This window comes from Podarcis cretensis, assembly GCF_951804945.1.
Source record: "Podarcis cretensis genome assembly, chromosome: 10".
Taxonomy (NCBI): Eukaryota; Metazoa; Chordata; class Lepidosauria; order Squamata; family Lacertidae; genus Podarcis; species Podarcis cretensis.
In genome coordinates, this window is record NC_137179.1 from 2,412,867 (window position 1) to 2,429,749 (window position 16,883).

The window sequence follows — 16,883 nt, forward strand, 5'->3', positions numbered from 1 at the left end:
TTTGGCCCAGACCAGGCAAACAAAAAACCCCTGAAGTCTGAGACCTTTTGACAAGCCCCAGTTCCAAAGACCATCTTGCCCTGGGGCTCAGCTGACTTCCACTAGGATGGCTGGCAGAGTCCCTGATGCTCTCAAACTGTCCTGGTTCCCACTCCATCAAGAACTTGGAACTCAGGTTGCTGTTCCTGCCAAAAAACTTTTAAAGCTCAGATCAGTGTGGCACACAGGCAAAATGCCAGTTCGGTAGCAAAGCAGGGGTAAATTTTAGCAATCTTTTGTAATGCACTGTGAGAGTCCAATATTTGGCGTCCCCAAATGGATCTTCTCACATATGAGTTGTCTCAATTTTGCCTCCCCCCACCCCTCGGCTAGGCGTCCCGTGAGGCAGAACCACCCACACCACCCTAAATCTGGCTCTGGCAATGGTGTTGACCCCACAACAACCTGCAACCCCATTTTGTCCTCTGTCCTGGCCCAGAAGCCTCCTCTGGGCTTGTGACTCCCGGTCTGGATTCCAGCTTAGACCAAATGCTGCTCTTCTTGAATTGCATAGCAGTTTCATTGTCCAATTGCATGCCATATACACACCTATATTTAGAAAACTGCTTTGCATTATTGTGCAGCTGGTTCGGCAAGCTGCTGGTTCTAATTTCCTTAGGGCTGTGGGGGTTTTGGATAAAGAGTGACGGGCAAAAAGGGTGCACTTTTGATGAAGCAGCCGTGAGTCATCAGCAGGTTCTACCTCGGAAGTGATGCATGTCTGGAGAGAGACTGGATGTGCTGAAAGGTGAGAATCAGCCCCCAGAAAGGAAAACGTCAGATCCCTGCCAGTTAGAAACCCTGGAGAGTTCATGAGTTCTAGTCTTATGAGAGCAGGAGAAAACCTTTTCTGATCCACTTTCTAAATGCTATGCATGATTTATAAACTTCTACCAGGTAGCCCATCTTGGAGAACTCTGATTCTAAACCTCTGATACCTTGTGGGGTATCTTCAGGAGAACAAAAGGCTCAGGAGCAAACCTTAGGTAAAAAGGTAAAGGTAAAGGACCCCTGGAAGGTTAAGTCCAGTCAAAAGCAACTATGGGGTTGCAGCGCTCCTCTTGCTTTCAGGCCAAGGGAGCCGGCGTTTGTCCACAGACAGCTTTCTGGGTCATGTGGCCAGCAGGACTAAACTGCTACTGGTGGGCCTTCTGGCGGTTCCCTCACTCCGGGAAGCAAAGCTACAGGGAACCAGGCAGAGGGCCTTCCCAGTGGTGGCGCCCTCCCTGTGGAACACCCTCACATCAGATGTCAAAGAGATAAACAACTACCTGACATTCAGAAGACATCTGAAGGCAGCTCTGTTCTGGGAAGTTTTTAATGTGTGACATTTTAGTTTATTTTTGGTGTTTGTTGGAAGCTGCCCAGAGTGGCTGGGGAAACCCAGGCAGATGGCCGGGGTACAAATATATTATTGTTGTTGTGTCTGGTACCCGCTGGGACTGGGAAGGGACAGATACAATGGGCAAGAGATTTGGGGTATAATATACAGCTTTTATCACGGGAGAAATTATGGAGACACAATTTGAAATTTATGGCATGTTGTACGTTGAAAGGAAATGATATTAAAATGATGTACTATTGGTATTTAAGAAGAAGAAGAAGAAGAGTTTGGATTTGATATCCCGCCTTTCACTCCCTTTAAGGAGTCTCAAAGCGGCTAACATTCTCCTTTCCCTTCCTCCCCCACAACAAACACTCTGTGAGGTGAGTGGGGCTGAGAGACTTCAAAGAAGTGTGACTGGCCCAAGGTCACCCAGCAGCTGCATGTGGAGGAGCGGGGAATCAAACCCGGTTCACCAGATTACAAGACCACCGCTCTTAACCACTACACCACACTGGCTCATTTAACTCCCAGTAAATTAGCAAAAATGAAGAAGACAGGTACAAATATCTGTTGGAAATGTAAAGAAAAGGAAGGCACCTTCTATCATATGTGGTGGACGTGCAAGGTAATAAAAGCGTTCTGGGAAATGATATATATTGAATTGAAATTTTTTTTACAAATAACTTTTACAAAAAACCCAGAAGCTTTCTTATTAGGAATTTGAGGTGCCGAAATCCCAAGGGAACAGAAAAGATTGTTTATGTATGCAACCACAGCTGCACAGATTATATTGGCCCAGAGATGGAAAGAAGACAAAATCCCTACCAGAGAAGAATGGCAGATCAAATTGTTGGACTATGCCAAAATGGCAAAGATGACTGGAAAAATCAGAAATCAGGGAGACCAAAATTTTAATAAGGAATGGGGTGAAATTATAATTGACCTGGGAGACCAATGTAAACAGTTAAAATTGTTAGCAGGATTGCAGTAACACTTGTAATGTAAGAGGAACTATGGATACAATGGGGATGTTAAAAAAATGTGGATTTTTATAAAAAGATGCAGTAGAAAAGGTTTAACAATGGGACCCGAGGAAGAGGGAAGTATTGAGATTTGTGGGAATCTTGTACTTATGGAAGGTGTTGTGGTATGACTGTAAATTTTAATATGTAAAATGAAATAGACAAATTTGGAGCAGGGGGAGGGATGGAGCCACTCCACAATCAGGAACGGTTGCAGGGTTTGGGACTCTTCAGTTTAGGGAAATGGAGAGGAAGAGGCAACACGATAGAAGATCATAAAATTATGCATGACAGAGATGAAGTTTTTCTTCCTCTCTCATAAGACCAGAGCTTATGGACAACCATCACAGCTGACTGTTGGAAGATTCAGTGTGGATAGAATAATAGAATCATAGAATTGTTGACTTGGAAGGGACCCCAAGGGTCAACTAGTCCTACCCCCTTCAATGCAGGAATCTCAACTAGATCATACATGACGGGTGGCCACACAACCTCTTCTTAAAAGCTCCAAGGAAGGAGAGTCCACCACCTCTTGTGGAAGTTCATTCCAGTGTGAAACAGCCATTATCCTCAGAAAGTTCTTCCTGAAGTTTAGTTGCAAACTCCTTTCTCGTAACTTGAAGCCCTTGGTTTGGGTCCTACCCTCCTGAGTAGGAGAAAACAGGCTTGTTCCAGCCTCACAGAGCGCATATTTAACCCATGGAACTCCCTCCCACAGGGGGCAGAGATGACCACTGATCTAGGTGGCTTTGGCAGGGGATCAGACAAATTGATGGAGGAGGAGAGAGCTATCCAAGGCTACGCTCTGCCACCACAGTCAAAGGTGCTCTTGCACTTTAATCCTGCTTGCTGGTTTCCCAGGCCATAGCAACAGTCTGGAGCTCTCAAAGGCTCGCAGGGCTTATGTATGTACACTTCCCCTTGTGCCCTGCTTTCCCCCAGGAAAAACCCGCTCTCTAGTGCTTGATAGGAGCAAATAGCAATTCAGGTTTTCTCCAGATTGATGTAGCAAAAAATCCATGCCTAGAAAGTGCAGGTCAAGCAGAGAAATGCTTGGACCAGTGCTTTCTAGGACGTGAACAAGCGGAAGCGTGGGCGAGCCCTCTATTTCTCTCTCCTGCCCAGGAAGCATCATCACCTCTCAAGCGCAGAAGTTTAGCTGCTTCCACTCCGACAACAAGGGAGAGCGAGAATGTAAATGCGGATTGTCGGGATACCATCAGTCTCTGGAGCTTCAAGAGGCAAAGGCCCCCCTTGGGGAAGTGCGAGGGAGAGGGGTCGTGTCTGCTGCCTAGGCTTGGCAATGTTGTCTTGGAATGGAAAGAGCCATCGTAGCTTGGCATGCAGAAGGTCCCAGGTTTAGTCCTTGCTAGAAGGAATCCCTGGAAAACTGCTGCCTGCTAGCCAGTGTAGACAGCACTGAGAGCCAGGGTGGTGTAGTGGTTAAGAGCGGTGGACTCGTAATTTGGTGAACCGGGTTCGCTTCCCCGCTCCTCCACATGCAGCTGCTGGGTGACCTTGGGCCAGTCACACTTCTCTGAAGTCTCTCAGCCTCACTCACCTCACAGAGTGTTTATTGTGGGGGAGGAAGGGAAAGGAGAATGTTAGCCCCTTTAAGACTCCCTAGGGTAGTGATAAAGTGGGATATAAAATCCAAACTCCTCTTCTTCTTCCTCTTCTTCTTCTATACGGAGCACAGTTCTGGCCTAGGAGAAGGCAGCTCCTTCTTCCTCTCTTGCAATGCTAGGTTTCCGCACTCTGTTCCTCTGTTTCAAATTGTTTGCTGTTGGTGAAACTGATCCTGTTTATTTGTATGTGAAGGCTCTCCCCCATGCTCAGAGAGTCACAGCTGAAGGGAGACGAGAGGAGACGGAGGAGGATGGAGTGGGGACCCCAGAGACTCAACAGAGGATTCATGATGCGCATGAAGGGTATGGAGGCTTTAGAGCTGGAGAAACCAAGAAAAACAGCTTCAGCTCCCAAGGCAAAAACCCCTTGGCAGGACTCACAATGTCCAGCTAGGCCTAGAATTGGGCAGCCTTCGTTCATCGCAGGCACCCATCAGAACCCTCTTCAGAACCCACATTGTGCTTAAAATGCCCCAGATAATCATAGTTACAGGTATGTAGCCGTGTTGGTCTGCCGTAGTCAAAACAAAACAAAATAAATAAAACAAAACAAAAAAATTCCTTCCAGTGGCACCTTAGAGACCAACTAAGTTTGTTCTTGGTATGAGCTTCCATGTGCATGCACACTTCTTCAGATACACTGAAACAGAAGTCACCAGACCCTTATATATAGTGAGAGGGTGGGGAGGGGTATTACTCAGAAGGGTGGTGGGAATGGGTGATTGGCGGATAGGTGTGGTAAACCTGTTGACAGACTGTTAGACTGTTAACGACTGCAATTGGTCTTACAGGAAAAAGCAAGGGGTGAGATGGCTAAAAATAGCTTTATCATGTATAATGAGATAAGAATCCAATGTCTCTATTCAGACCAGGTCTCTCCATGGTTTTAAGTTTGGTAAAGGTAAAGGTAAAGGGACCCTGACCATTAGATCCAGTTGTGGCAGACTCTGGGGTTGCAGCGCTCATCTCGCTTTATTGGCCGAGGGAGCCAGCATACAGCTTCCGGGTCGTGTGGCCAGCATGACTAAGCCGCTTCTGGCGAACTAGAGCAGCACACGGAAATGTCGTTTACCTTCCTGCCAGAGCGGTACCTATTTATCTACTTGCAGTTTGACGTGCTTTCGAACTGCTAGGGTGGCAGGAGCAGGGACCGAGCAACAGGAGCTCATCCCGTTGCGGGGATTCGAACCGCTGACCTTCTGATCGGCAAGTCCTAGGCTCTGTGGTTTAACCCACAGCGCCACCCGCGTCCTATTAAGTTTGGTAATAAGTTGCAATTCAGCAACTTCTCTTTCCAGTCTGTTTCTGAAATTCTTTTGTAATAATAAGACAGCTACTTTGAGATCTTGTATAGAATGTCCTGGGAGATTGAAGTGTTCTCCTACTGGTTTCTCATAATCACACTGCAGTTCTTGCGCTGACCCTGCAAGGTAGGACACTGTCTTCATCCCATGAACCAGGAGGCTCTGAGAAAGGAGGGGGGCTGGCCTAAAGCCACCCACTGCTAAAGAAGCGAGATTCGAACTGGGGGCGACCTCTTAGTCTCAATGCTACTCTGGCAGCTGGCTGCTCAGTTTCCCCCAAAGGAACTGGGTTCTTGGGAGGAGAGAACTTTTATGGAGAAGTCCAGATCAAGGGAAGGCACAGAACCATTCTCTTCTGCCTTGGTCAGGCCACACCTGGGGTCCGATGTCCGGTTCTGGGCACCATAGTTTTAGAAGGATATTGACAAGCTGGAAGGTGGGCAGAGGAGGGGAACCAAGACCATAAAGGGGTCTTGTGAGGAATGGTGGAGGAAGTTGGACACCTTTGGCCTGGAGAAGAGACGACTGAGAGGTGATACAATGGTCACCTTCAAATGATCACAAGCGCTCTTCCATGGAAGATGGAGCAAGCTTGTTTTCTGTTATTAAAAATGGTAGGACCCAAACCAGTGGATTCAAAGGAAGAACTTTTTGACGGTAAGAGTGGTCGACAGTGGAACAGACTCCCTCAGGAAGTAGCGGTCTCTCCTTCCTTGGAGGTTTTCCAACAGGGCTTGGATGGGCGTTTGTCCGGTATTCTTTAGCAGGAATTCCTGTATCGCAAAGGGTTGGACCAGATGACCCAAAGGTTCTATGACCCTAGGTGACCTCTCCACCTCCCAAGAGCTTTGGGGATATCAATGTAGGCCACAGACCTTTAAATTAGGGGCATAGCATCTTTGGCCCAGATGCTCTTCTCCGAGTCAAGGCCCACCATAAATATGCAAAGCACAGATACATACGTTTTGAATAATTTATTGTATTTTCGTGATTCAGCTTTCCAAAGAAATGTGTGTTTGGGGGCACGGTTGAGCCAAATGGATGAGCGGAGGTCAGAAGGATTCTCTCCAGGCTACTGAGGGCCTCTTCCTTGAAGGCAACAACCACAGCAATAGGCGGGTGCGCAGCTATGGGAATCACCCCAAACGGAGACACAGAGGTAGAGAAATAGCTTTGCTCCCCACTATCAGAGATGCTATCCCCAGAAGAGATGGTTGACTCTACCACTCATGTTTGGCTCCAACGATTTGAAAATGCAAGCAAAGAGACATTGTATCCGTCCTCTTATTGTTCGGAAACGCCAGCGCCCATTCCCTTGCTTTTGTTCAAGGTGTGTGTGTGTGGCTTTCCTCTTTGGGGGGAGAGGCTCCTGGAAGCCTCTGGACCCCAAGACCACTCTATCTCTGGCAAAGGGGGGGGGAATTGTTTGCTTGCTGACCCCTTAGGCAACCCACTCTCTGCAGGCACGGCAGGGCTGGGAAAACCCGCTTGGCTTTTTTGGAAAGGAAAGCTCTGGATCGCAAGGACACAGAGATGCTACAGCAATACTCATCCCCCCCCCCCCAATCAGGCAAAAGGCACTCCTCTTGAGATGTTTCTCATTGCCCTTCTGCCCACCCCATAGGGCAAAGCCCACCCCCCAGCGGCTCATGTTTCCTTGCACATATTGACAGGACCATCTTGACGGAGCGTCTCCACCCCCATTGTTCTGCCCAGACGCTGAGGTCCAGCACCGAGGGCCTTCTGGCGGTTCCCTCACTGCGAGAAGTGAGGTTACAGGAACCAGGCAGAGGGCCTTCTCGGTGGTGGCGCCCGCCCTGTGGAACACCCTCTCTCCAGATGTCAAAGAGAAAAACAACTACCTGACATTCAGAAGACATCTGAAGGCAGCTCTGTTCAGGGAAGTTTTTACTGTGTGACATTTTAGTGTATTTTTTGTCTTTGTTGGAAGCCGCCCAGAGTGGCTGGAGAAACCCAGCCAGATGGGCGGGGTACAAATAATAAATTATTATTATTATTCCCACTATCGCCTGGGTGTTTGGGTGTCTTCTATCACTAGGACCAAGGTGGTTGTGGTCTCCCTCAGGACACCAAAGCTGTTGAGATGTCATCCAGGCATGATGGGAATTTTGCACACTTGGACCTCGCACCGGTTCGCTGTTGTGAGTCAGAAAATGGGCGCCCGCAGCACCCCGCAATCTGTAGCAGAAGCCAGGGAAGGGCACCATCGCGTGAGCTGGGATCTCCAGTGGCGCTAGCACCAAGGCTCAGGGAGACATCTCCTGCAAGAGCTGGAGGTTCTCTCCCCACACCTGGAGGCCAGAAAGCAACTCCTGGCTCCAGGCAGCTGCTCCTTCCTTCCCTGCTGAACCACCTGGTGGTGCAGTGGTTAAGAGTTCTGGACTAGGACCTGGGAAGTAAAGGTAAAGGGACCCCTGACCGTTCGGTCCAGTCGTGGCCGACCCTGGGGTTGCGGTGCTCATCTCGCTCTATAGGCCAAGAGAGCTGGCGTACAGCTTCCGGGTCATGTGGCCAGCATGACTAAGCCGCTTCTGGCGAACTAGAGCAGCGCACGGAAACGCCATTTACCTTCCCACCGGAGCGGTACCTATTTATCTACTTGCACAGGAGCAGGGACTGAGCAACGGGAGCTCACCCTGTCCTGGGGATTTGAACCGCCGACCTTCTGATTGGTAAGTCCTAGGCTCTATGGTTTTACCCACAGTGCCACCCACGTCCCTCCCAGGACCTGAGAGACCAGGGTTCAAATACCACACTCAGCCATCATGAAGCTCACACCGGATGGCCATGGACCAGTCATTGCCTTCTCTCGGGCAGGCCTACCTCACAGGGTTGTTGTGAGGATAAAATGGGGAGAGGAAGAACCATGTCCCTTGAGCTCTTTGGAGCAATGGAAGCAAATGGAATATATATGTGTATGTATATGTATATGTATGTATATGTGTGTGTGTGTGTGTGTGTGTGTGTGTGTGTATTCCCCCAAGAGGGAAGGGGGTGGTCCTGGTGGGCTTCTCGCATGTTACAAAGGGAGCCTGCAAATGAATGTGTGTGTGTGGGGGGGGGTAAGGCAGAATCGCTAACAGAGCTTTGGGAAGACGCTCCCTCAACGTGAAGGGCTGGGAAATAGCAGAGAGGAGGCTGCAAACTCTCAGGGGGCCCCCTCCTCCTTTTTCCTGCCAACCATAAACCCACCCAGGGGGTGTCCTGATTCCTTTGCATCTGGAGTAGAGGCAATCGCTTGGCAGTCTCCCCAAATCACACACCGACATCCCTCTCGGTCCATCCCTTCAGGAGGTGCGTCCCCACCCCAAAGCCCAGACTTCAGTCTCCCTGGGTATGCCCCCACCCCCAAGAAAACCCCTCACTACCCCACTCCGAGGAACAAATTCCCCCAGTGCTCTCTCTCTCTCTCTCCCATTCCAGACACAAAGCCCTCTTGCAGCAGGAATCTAGCCGACCACCCCCCCTTGGCAAAGAAGCCACAGCTTGTGGGGCGGGGAGGGAGGAGAAGTGCTTTCCAATTCCTGGCAATGAGTATGTGGGTCACGGCAACCCGCCCCCTCCGAGAGAGGAGCAGGGGAGTCCTCTTCGCGGAGGTGTGCTGCACCCAGGGGGAAGGTATTTGGGAGAAAGGAGCATTTCTCAGGGAGAGGCGCCCCCTTTGCTGTGGGGTGCCCGTTTTGGGGAGGAGAGGCATCACAGCGCGCAGGAGGAGAGGGCACAACCTGTGCCACACACAGCCACACACACAAAGGATCCCCTGCGCTCTCGGGCATCCAAAGGGGACCATCTTTGTGTCCCCCTTTCCCTGAGAAACGCTGCCACCAGACCCCTCTGGCGGGCAGGACCCAGTGCCAGGAAGCCCCGCCATCACCTGGGGCCAGCTTCATGCCACTCCCATCATGCAGCCAGCCCTCTCCCTGTCCTCCCACCGCCCCCGCCCCCCCCCCCAGTCCACCGGGTCTTACCTTTGGCGCCCCGGAGGACGAAGCCAAAGCCCTCATGCTCCCTCTTCTGCAGGACGGCTGCCTTCTCCTCGATGATGTAGTCACTGGGCAGGAAAGAGCACAAGAAAATGAAGCCGGGGGGAGCCGTCAGCACCATCGCGCCCTGCCTTCCAGGGGGGGCCCTCTTCCCAGCCAGGCGCTCATCGCAGGCAGGAGCCCGTCAGGCGGGGAGGCGGGCAGAGGCTCTCGCCCTCCCGCTCTCCCCGGGCAAAGGAGGCTCCTTCCTTCCCCTCCCTGCTTCAGAGGGGGGGGCGCCAGGCCCTCCCCCCTCCCCGCCGCCCGCTCCCCCCACCCCCGCTCAGTCACCTGCATGTGGATGCAGAGCGCTTACTGATCCCGTGCGCGAGGGGGGCTTTCCTTTCAACGGAGCCGCCTTAGCTGGGGGGTGGGGGCGGGCAAAGAGACTCTCTCTCTCTTTCTCTCTCTCCCCCCAACTAGGAGAGGGAGGGAAGGTGCCCAGCGGTTGCGTGTTCGTGTGCATGTGGGGTGCAAAGGGGGGGGGGGGAGTGTGCACCGGGAGAGGGCGACTGTGGAGTTTCTTTCTGCTGTCACTCTCACCTTCTCCTAAAACTCCCCTCTGTTGCTAAGTAACTGTCTGTCATTAAAAAGAATAGAGAGGGGAGAGGGAAGGGGGGGGTGAGGCAGAGCTGTGCTCCACTGCCTTGCTTTTAACAAAGCTGATGCTATTTCTCAATGGAAGAAAGAGAGAGAGGGAGGGAGAGGGAGAGAGGGAGAGAGAGAGAGAGAGAGAGAGCGCAGGCAAATCCATCATTTTGGGGAAGGGGGCCAGTATGATGGTTGGTGGTGGGGAAAGGGGAGAAGAAAGCCCCCCTGCTCGAGACAGAGCCCAGCGTGAAAGGCTGCTGTGCAAACCCTCCCTTCTCCACCTGGTCAAGGGCTTCACTGGGCATGGCAGAGGAGGTTTCCACAAGTGGCTCTAACACATGAGGTGTGCTGGCAGGTGCCATGCTTCCTCTCTCTCTCACTCACTCACTCATGCATGCATGCACACTGCAGCAGAGACACACGCCCAACACCCACCCACGCTCTTACACGCACCAGCCCCCCCCCCCCACGTTCTCTCTGCCTGCCAGGGTTCTCTGGAATCCATGCTCAGCTCAGGCACACACCCTCGGCTGGAAGCGCTGCTGCGGCCGGGACCTGTGTGCTGCTGCCCTCTCCAGGGCTGTGCGAGTGGTGCAGGGGTTCAAAGGAAGGGCCACCTGTGAACCAGGTGTGGGAAGAAGGTAGACAGACGGGGAAGGGTGGGAGAACTCCCGAGCGGTTTGCAATCAGCTGGCAGAAAGGGTTCCTGGGGAGCAGCGAAGTGGCTTTTGACACCTAAAACTGGGCCACTGGGCTACAGGAAGCTAGCTGGGGGGGGGGGAAGAGAACCCACTTTGGTGCTGAAAATGAATTTTGGGTCTCAGGATGTGCTCAGAGACACACCTCACCTTTTAATTCTAGCTCTAACGTTTTCAGCAGAGACATCACCTTGCCAACAAAGGTCCGTATAGTGAAAGCTATGGTTTTCCCAGTAGTGATGTATGGAAGTGAGAGCTGGACCACAAAGAAGGCTGATCGCCAAAGAATGGATGCTTTTGAATTCTGGTGCTGGAGGAGACTCTTGAGAGTCCCATGGACTGCAAGAAGATCAAACCTCTCCATTCTGAAGGAAATCAGCCCTGAGTGCTCACTGGAAGGACAGACTCTGAAGCTGAGGCTCCAAGACTTTGGCCACCTCATGAGAAGAGAGGACTCCCTGGAAAAGACCCTGATGTTGGGAAAGATGAAGGGCACAAGGAGAAAGGGACGACAGAGGACGAGATGGTGGGATAGTGTTCTCGAAGCTACCAGCATGAGTTTAACCAAACTGCGGAAGGCAGTGGAAGACAGGAGTGCCTGGCGTGCTCTGGTCCAGGGGGTCACAAAGAGACTAAACGACTAAACAACAAAATGTTTTCAGTGCTTGGTTCCAAGTGGCAGATCTTAGAGTTCCAGTTAAAAAGCAAAGTAGACCTGAAAAGGCTGAAACCTGCCAGTTTTTCCCCCCACCCCCAGGGTAAAGTTCCTTCAGTTGGGTTGGGATGAGTTTCTGTGGAAGAAAACCCAGCCTCCATGCTGTGGTCAGTGGGCAAAGGTTTATTCAAAACCCTGTTTATCAAGACGAGGCAATTTTGCTGGAGAAGACCCCCACTAGCCAGACTCTCTTGAAGCCGACGGATAAGCTGTTCTGTCTACAGACAGAACTTGCCAGCTTTTATAGGGATGAGAAAGTTATTGCAACGTGGTTAATAAGCGACCACAATAAATTAGCTTTGCAGGAAAAACACAGGAAAACAGAAATGCTGGTCAAAAAACCTCAGATATTCTATACTTCCACCAGTCTTTCTCCCATCTCCCTGCTGGCTCCTTTTTGCACTCTAAAAGAGGTAAGGTAAAGGTAAAGGACCCCTGGATGGTTAAGTCCAGTCAAAGGCGACTATGGGGTTGTGGCACTCATCTCGCTTTCAGGCCGAGGGAGATGGCGTTTGTCCACAGAAAGTTTTCCAGGTCATGTGGCCAGCAGGACTAGACCGCTACTGGTGCAACGGGACACTGTGATGGAAACCACAGCGGTACCTATTTATCTACTTCAGGGGTTAGCCATGGGCCGGTCCACCATCCCTCAGACCATGTGGTGGGCTGGACTATATATATATATATATATATATATATATATATATATATATATTTGGGGGGAATGAACGAATTCCTATGCCCCACAAATAACACAGAGATGCATTTGAAATAAAAGGATGCATTCTACTCATGTAAAAACACGCTGATTCCTGGACCATCTGCGGGCCGGATTGAGAAGGCGCTTGGGCCGGATCTCGCCCCCGGGCCTTAGTTTGCCTACCCCAAATCTACTTGTACTGGTGTGCTTTCGAACTGGTAGGTTGGCAGGAGCTGGGACTGAGCAAAGGGAGCTCACCCCGTTGCTGGGATTTGAACTGCTGACCTTCTGATCAGCAAACCCAAGAGGCTCAGTGGTTTAGACCACAGCACCACCCGTGTCCCTTCTAAAAGAGACAGGGCCTTAGGACAAACTTGGGCCTATTGCAGTCCAAGGCTTTGCAGACGCAAGACCTCTCCATTCTCCTTCCCCAGTCCTTGGTCAAGCCAGCAGTCACCTCCAAGCCTTGCAAGACTCCTAAGGGCGATCCATTCATTTCTCTTGTTTAATTCAAATCTTTGGCCATTGAGGCAACCTGATCAGAGGCTGACCAGATGCCAGCAAGCAGGATTAGTGCAGAAGTCCCCTCTTCCCAGCCTGTGGTTTCCAGCAACTGGTATTCAGAAGCATTGCTGCCTCTGATTGGGCTAGTAGCCATTGATAGCCCTCACCTGGAGTACTGTGTCCAGTTCTGGGCACCACAGTTCAAGAAGGACACTGACAAACTGGAACGTGTCCGGAGGAGGGCAACCAAAATGGTCAAAGGCCTGGAAACGATGCCTTATAAGGAACGGCTAAGGGAGCTGGGCATGTTTAGCCTGGAGAAGAGGAGGTTAAGGGGTGATATGATAGCCATGTTCAAATATATAAAAGGATGTCACCTAGAGGAGGGAGAAAGGTTGTTTTCTGCTGCTCCAGAGAAGCGGACACGGAGCAATGGTTCCAAACTACAAGAAAGAAGATTCCACCTAAACATTAGGAAGAACTTCCTGACAGTAAGAGCTGTTTGACAGTGGAATTTGCTGCCAAGGAGTGTGGTGGAGTCTCCTTCTTTGGAGGTCTTTAAGCAGAGGCTTGACAACCATATGTCAGGAGTGCTCTGAGGGTGTTTCCTGCTTGGCAGGGGGTTGGACTCAATGGCCCTTGTGGTCTCTTCCAACTCTATGATTCTATGATTCCTCCTCCAGGAATTTGCCTAATTCTCTTTCAAAGCCATCCAAGTTGGTGGCCATCATTGCCTCCTGTGGCAGGGAGTTCCATAGTTTAACTATGTGCTGCATAAAGAAAGACTTTTTAAAACCTGTCCTGAATTTTCCAACATTCAGGTTCCCTGGATGATACTATTGGGATATTATTGGGAAAGCATAATGCTGGTGGTCAACAAAAGAGGTTCAAAGGCTCTCTCGAGGGAAATCTTAAAAAATGTAGTATAAACACTGACAACTGGGAAACACTGGTCTGCGAGTGCTCCAGTTGGAGAACAGCCTTGACCAAAGGTGTCATGGGATTTGATGACACTCAAACTCAGGACGCAAGGGAGAAACGTGCTAAGAGGAAGGGACGCCCTCCCTGCGGAATGCCCTTCCATCAGATGTCAAGGAAATAAACCACTATCTGACTTTTAGAAGACATCTGAAGGCAGGCCTATTTAGGGAAGTTTATAACGACTCATGTTTTAATGTATTTTTAACCTCCATATAGGCGGGGTACAAATAATAAATAATAATAATAATAATAATAATTATTATTATTATTATTATTCCCAAGGCAGTTAACAATAAAAAAGCAAGAACCTGTTCACCTTTTCCTATATCCCTACATCACTACAGAGAGATAATCCACATTAAGCTGTGAAGCTTGCATTGCAGGGGGTGGGCTGGATGACCTTTGGGGGTCCCTCACAACTTTACAACTCTGTGTTTCTATTACTTCCCCCCACCCACCCCTGCTGGAAAAAGAGAAAGAGAGTGTGGGGGTCAAGGGCAGTGACCCTCTAATGATCCTGGACCAAATGAAATATCCCCAACCAGATGTTCTGGACCACAAATGCCCACCACTGGCCGAGGCTAATGATGGGAGGCATGGTCCAGAAGATCTGGGAGGCCCCAGGTGGGATGGAGGGTTTGATGCCTGGACCCTGCCCTTCCGCTCTTGCTAGAACATGCAGATCACCCCAAAGCTGCCTTTCATTCCAGCCTCAGTTGACTTGAAGCCATGTTTTTTTTTTGGGGGGGGGGAATGCTAGTCTACGCTGACATATCGGTTGCCGTGGAAACCACGCCAGAGCACTTCAAGGATCAGAGAAGCAGAGGGAGAAGAGGAAATTGACAAAGGAGGAGCCTGTGGAGGAAAGAAGAGGCGCTGCTCTCAAACAGAGGAATGTAGCAAGCGCCTTCATCTAAGACTTTGCTATCTGCACAGACGGACAGCAGTGGCTCTCCAGGGTTTCAGACTCAAGAAGTCTCTCACAGCCCTGACTAGAGATGCTTTTGGGGACTGAACAGATGCCCGACCACTGAGCTATAGCCCTTCCTCTTGGGAGGAGGGGCAGGGTGGATAAAAATCAATGGTTTTTAAAAATAAAAATTGGATTTTTTTATTATTTAAATCGGATTTCTTTGATTTAAATCAGATTTCTTTGATTTAAATCAGATTTCTTTGATTTAAATCAGATTTCTTTGATTTAAATCAGATTTTTAAAAATAAAATGCTCTTGGAGGAAAAATCTTTCTAAAGATAGTTTTCTATTGAAGTTACATTATAGTCCAAAGGCTATTCATGAGGAAATAAGGATTTGTTTTAAGTTTTCATGTGGGCTAAAACTCAGTCTAAGTTGTTGTTTTTAATTGTTTAACCGCATTAGTTAACAAACATACATACATATGCTATTACGTTATTGTTTTAGTTAAATAATTTCTTTAACTTGTCATTAAGGAAATGATTATTTTTCTCCTGCCTATAAAGCACAGCAGAAAAGTTGTCCAAATATAAACAGTGAACTTATTAAACCTCCCAACGATTTCATAATTATGTGCCTATGTATTTCTAATAGTATAACCAAATCAGTAATTTTTGATATAACGGTAAAAACTACAATGAAAATTTATTATTCCAAAACGAAATCTTCATCTGGTTGTAAATATTAAGGTGATACCAGCAAGAATGAGTCTTTCCGTAAAAAATAAATAAAAATGATTTAAATCAAGTCTTACTGACTAGTGACTTAAATCGTGATTTAAATTGATTTGATTGAAATCAAGTCCACCCTGAGGAGGGGGAGGAATAGGGAGCAAAGGCCGAAATCAAGAGCAGACCAGAGCTTGCAGACCCGGTGCTGCTTCGCAGAATCATAGAATCACAGAACTGTAGGGTCGGAAGGAACCCCAAAGGTCATTCAGCTCAACCCCCTGCAATGCAGGAATTACAGAGCTCTGAACAAGACTTTTCCAACCTGGCACCCTCCAGATGTTCGGGGGCTAAAATTATCACTGGTTGGCAAAGGCAGCTCTGAGCAAACGGCCGGCATCCGTCTGCATCGGGAGACAATGGAGGAGAGCACCTTGGGGTGAAGTCAAAGTGTTGGGAGCTTGCAGCACCTGCTGTGGCTGCAGAGACCAACAGGGGAGAGACAGGTTTTGCTGCAGGTGGGGCAGAGGAAGGCATCTGGCTGCGCTGCTGCTGGCACATTATGCCATTTCTTCTGACACCCAGCTCTACCTCTCTTTCAAATCGGAACCAGTGAAGGCGGTGAAGGTCCTGTGTGAGTGTCTGGAGGCTGTTGGAGGATGGATGGCGGCTAACAGATTGAGGTTGAATCCTGACAAGACAGAAGTACTGCTTTGGGGGTACAGGAGATGGGCAGGTGTGGAGGACTCCCTGGTCCTGTATAGGGTAACTGTGCCCCTGAAGGACCAGGTGCGCAGCCTGGGAGTCATTTTGGACTCACAGCTGTCCATGGAGGCACAGGTCAAATCCGTGTCCAAGGGCGGCTGTCTACCAGCTCCATCTCGTATGCAGGATGAGACCCGCCCTGCCCTGAACTGGGAAGGGTGGGGTATAAATAAAATTATATCATCATCATCATCATCATCATCATCATCACAGGTACAGTGGTGCCTCGCAAGACGAAATTAATCCGTTCCGCAAGTCTCTTCGTCTTGCGGTTTTTTCGTCTTGCGAAGCACGGCTATTAGCGGCTTAGCGGCTATTAACGGCTTAGCGGCTTTAAGAAAAAGCAAACAAACTCACAAGAACTCGCTTCGAGCAAGCCCATAGGTGCGAAGCACCTCAAAAAACGGAAAACTCTTTCGTCTAGCGAGTTTTTCGTCTTGTGAGGCATTCGTCTTGCGGGGCACCACTGTATCATGTGGCAAAGGGAAAGTTAGACCTGGATGGCTGACTAAGAATCATTCCCAGCCAGCCTGACCAATATTCAGGGCTGTTGTGAGTTTTAGTCCAAAATACCTGGGGTGGGGTGGGGGGGAGGCATCAAGTTGTGGGGAGGCTGCTCTGGTGTTCTGATGAGGAGGGCAGCCCCTGCCCCACCAGAATGCAAGAAACCAGCCAGCTACGGCCTGCCATTATCCCAGTGACATGAGAGTAAGCCTACTGTCTGCTGGGGAGGACCCGGAGGCTGTTGCTCTCTCCTCCCTCCACCTCTCCCGAGCCCAGCTCCATCCAGATGGCCCCGTGAACAGTCACTCCTTTAATCTCTCCTCCTGGAGAGCTAAGCCTCCTGATTGAGTCAAAACAATCCCTAAATTATCTGCTTATTCCCAGCGCCTTCATTTCCAGGCCTGATCTCAGATCGCTTCCG

At 49.7% G+C, this 16,883-nt stretch overlaps 1 protein-coding gene across 11 annotated transcripts in view; it reads right to left on the bottom strand.

Moving 5' to 3' along the window:
* The window catches only part of SHANK3 (SH3 and multiple ankyrin repeat domains 3), a 494,453-nt gene that overhangs the window by 88,462 nt on the left and 389,108 nt on the right, over positions 1 to 16,883 (bottom strand). For all 11 annotated transcript variants that reach the window (XR_013842778.1, XR_013842779.1, XM_079992132.1 and 8 more), the window contains one exon: positions 9,310 to 9,392. Coding sequence is in view for 9 of the 11 variants with exons in the window: in XM_079992132.1 (XP_079848258.1) it covers positions 9,310 to 9,392 (83 nt within the window). In the remaining 2 variants the exon portion in view is untranslated. The remainder of the gene's footprint in view (positions 1 to 9,309; positions 9,393 to 16,883) is intronic.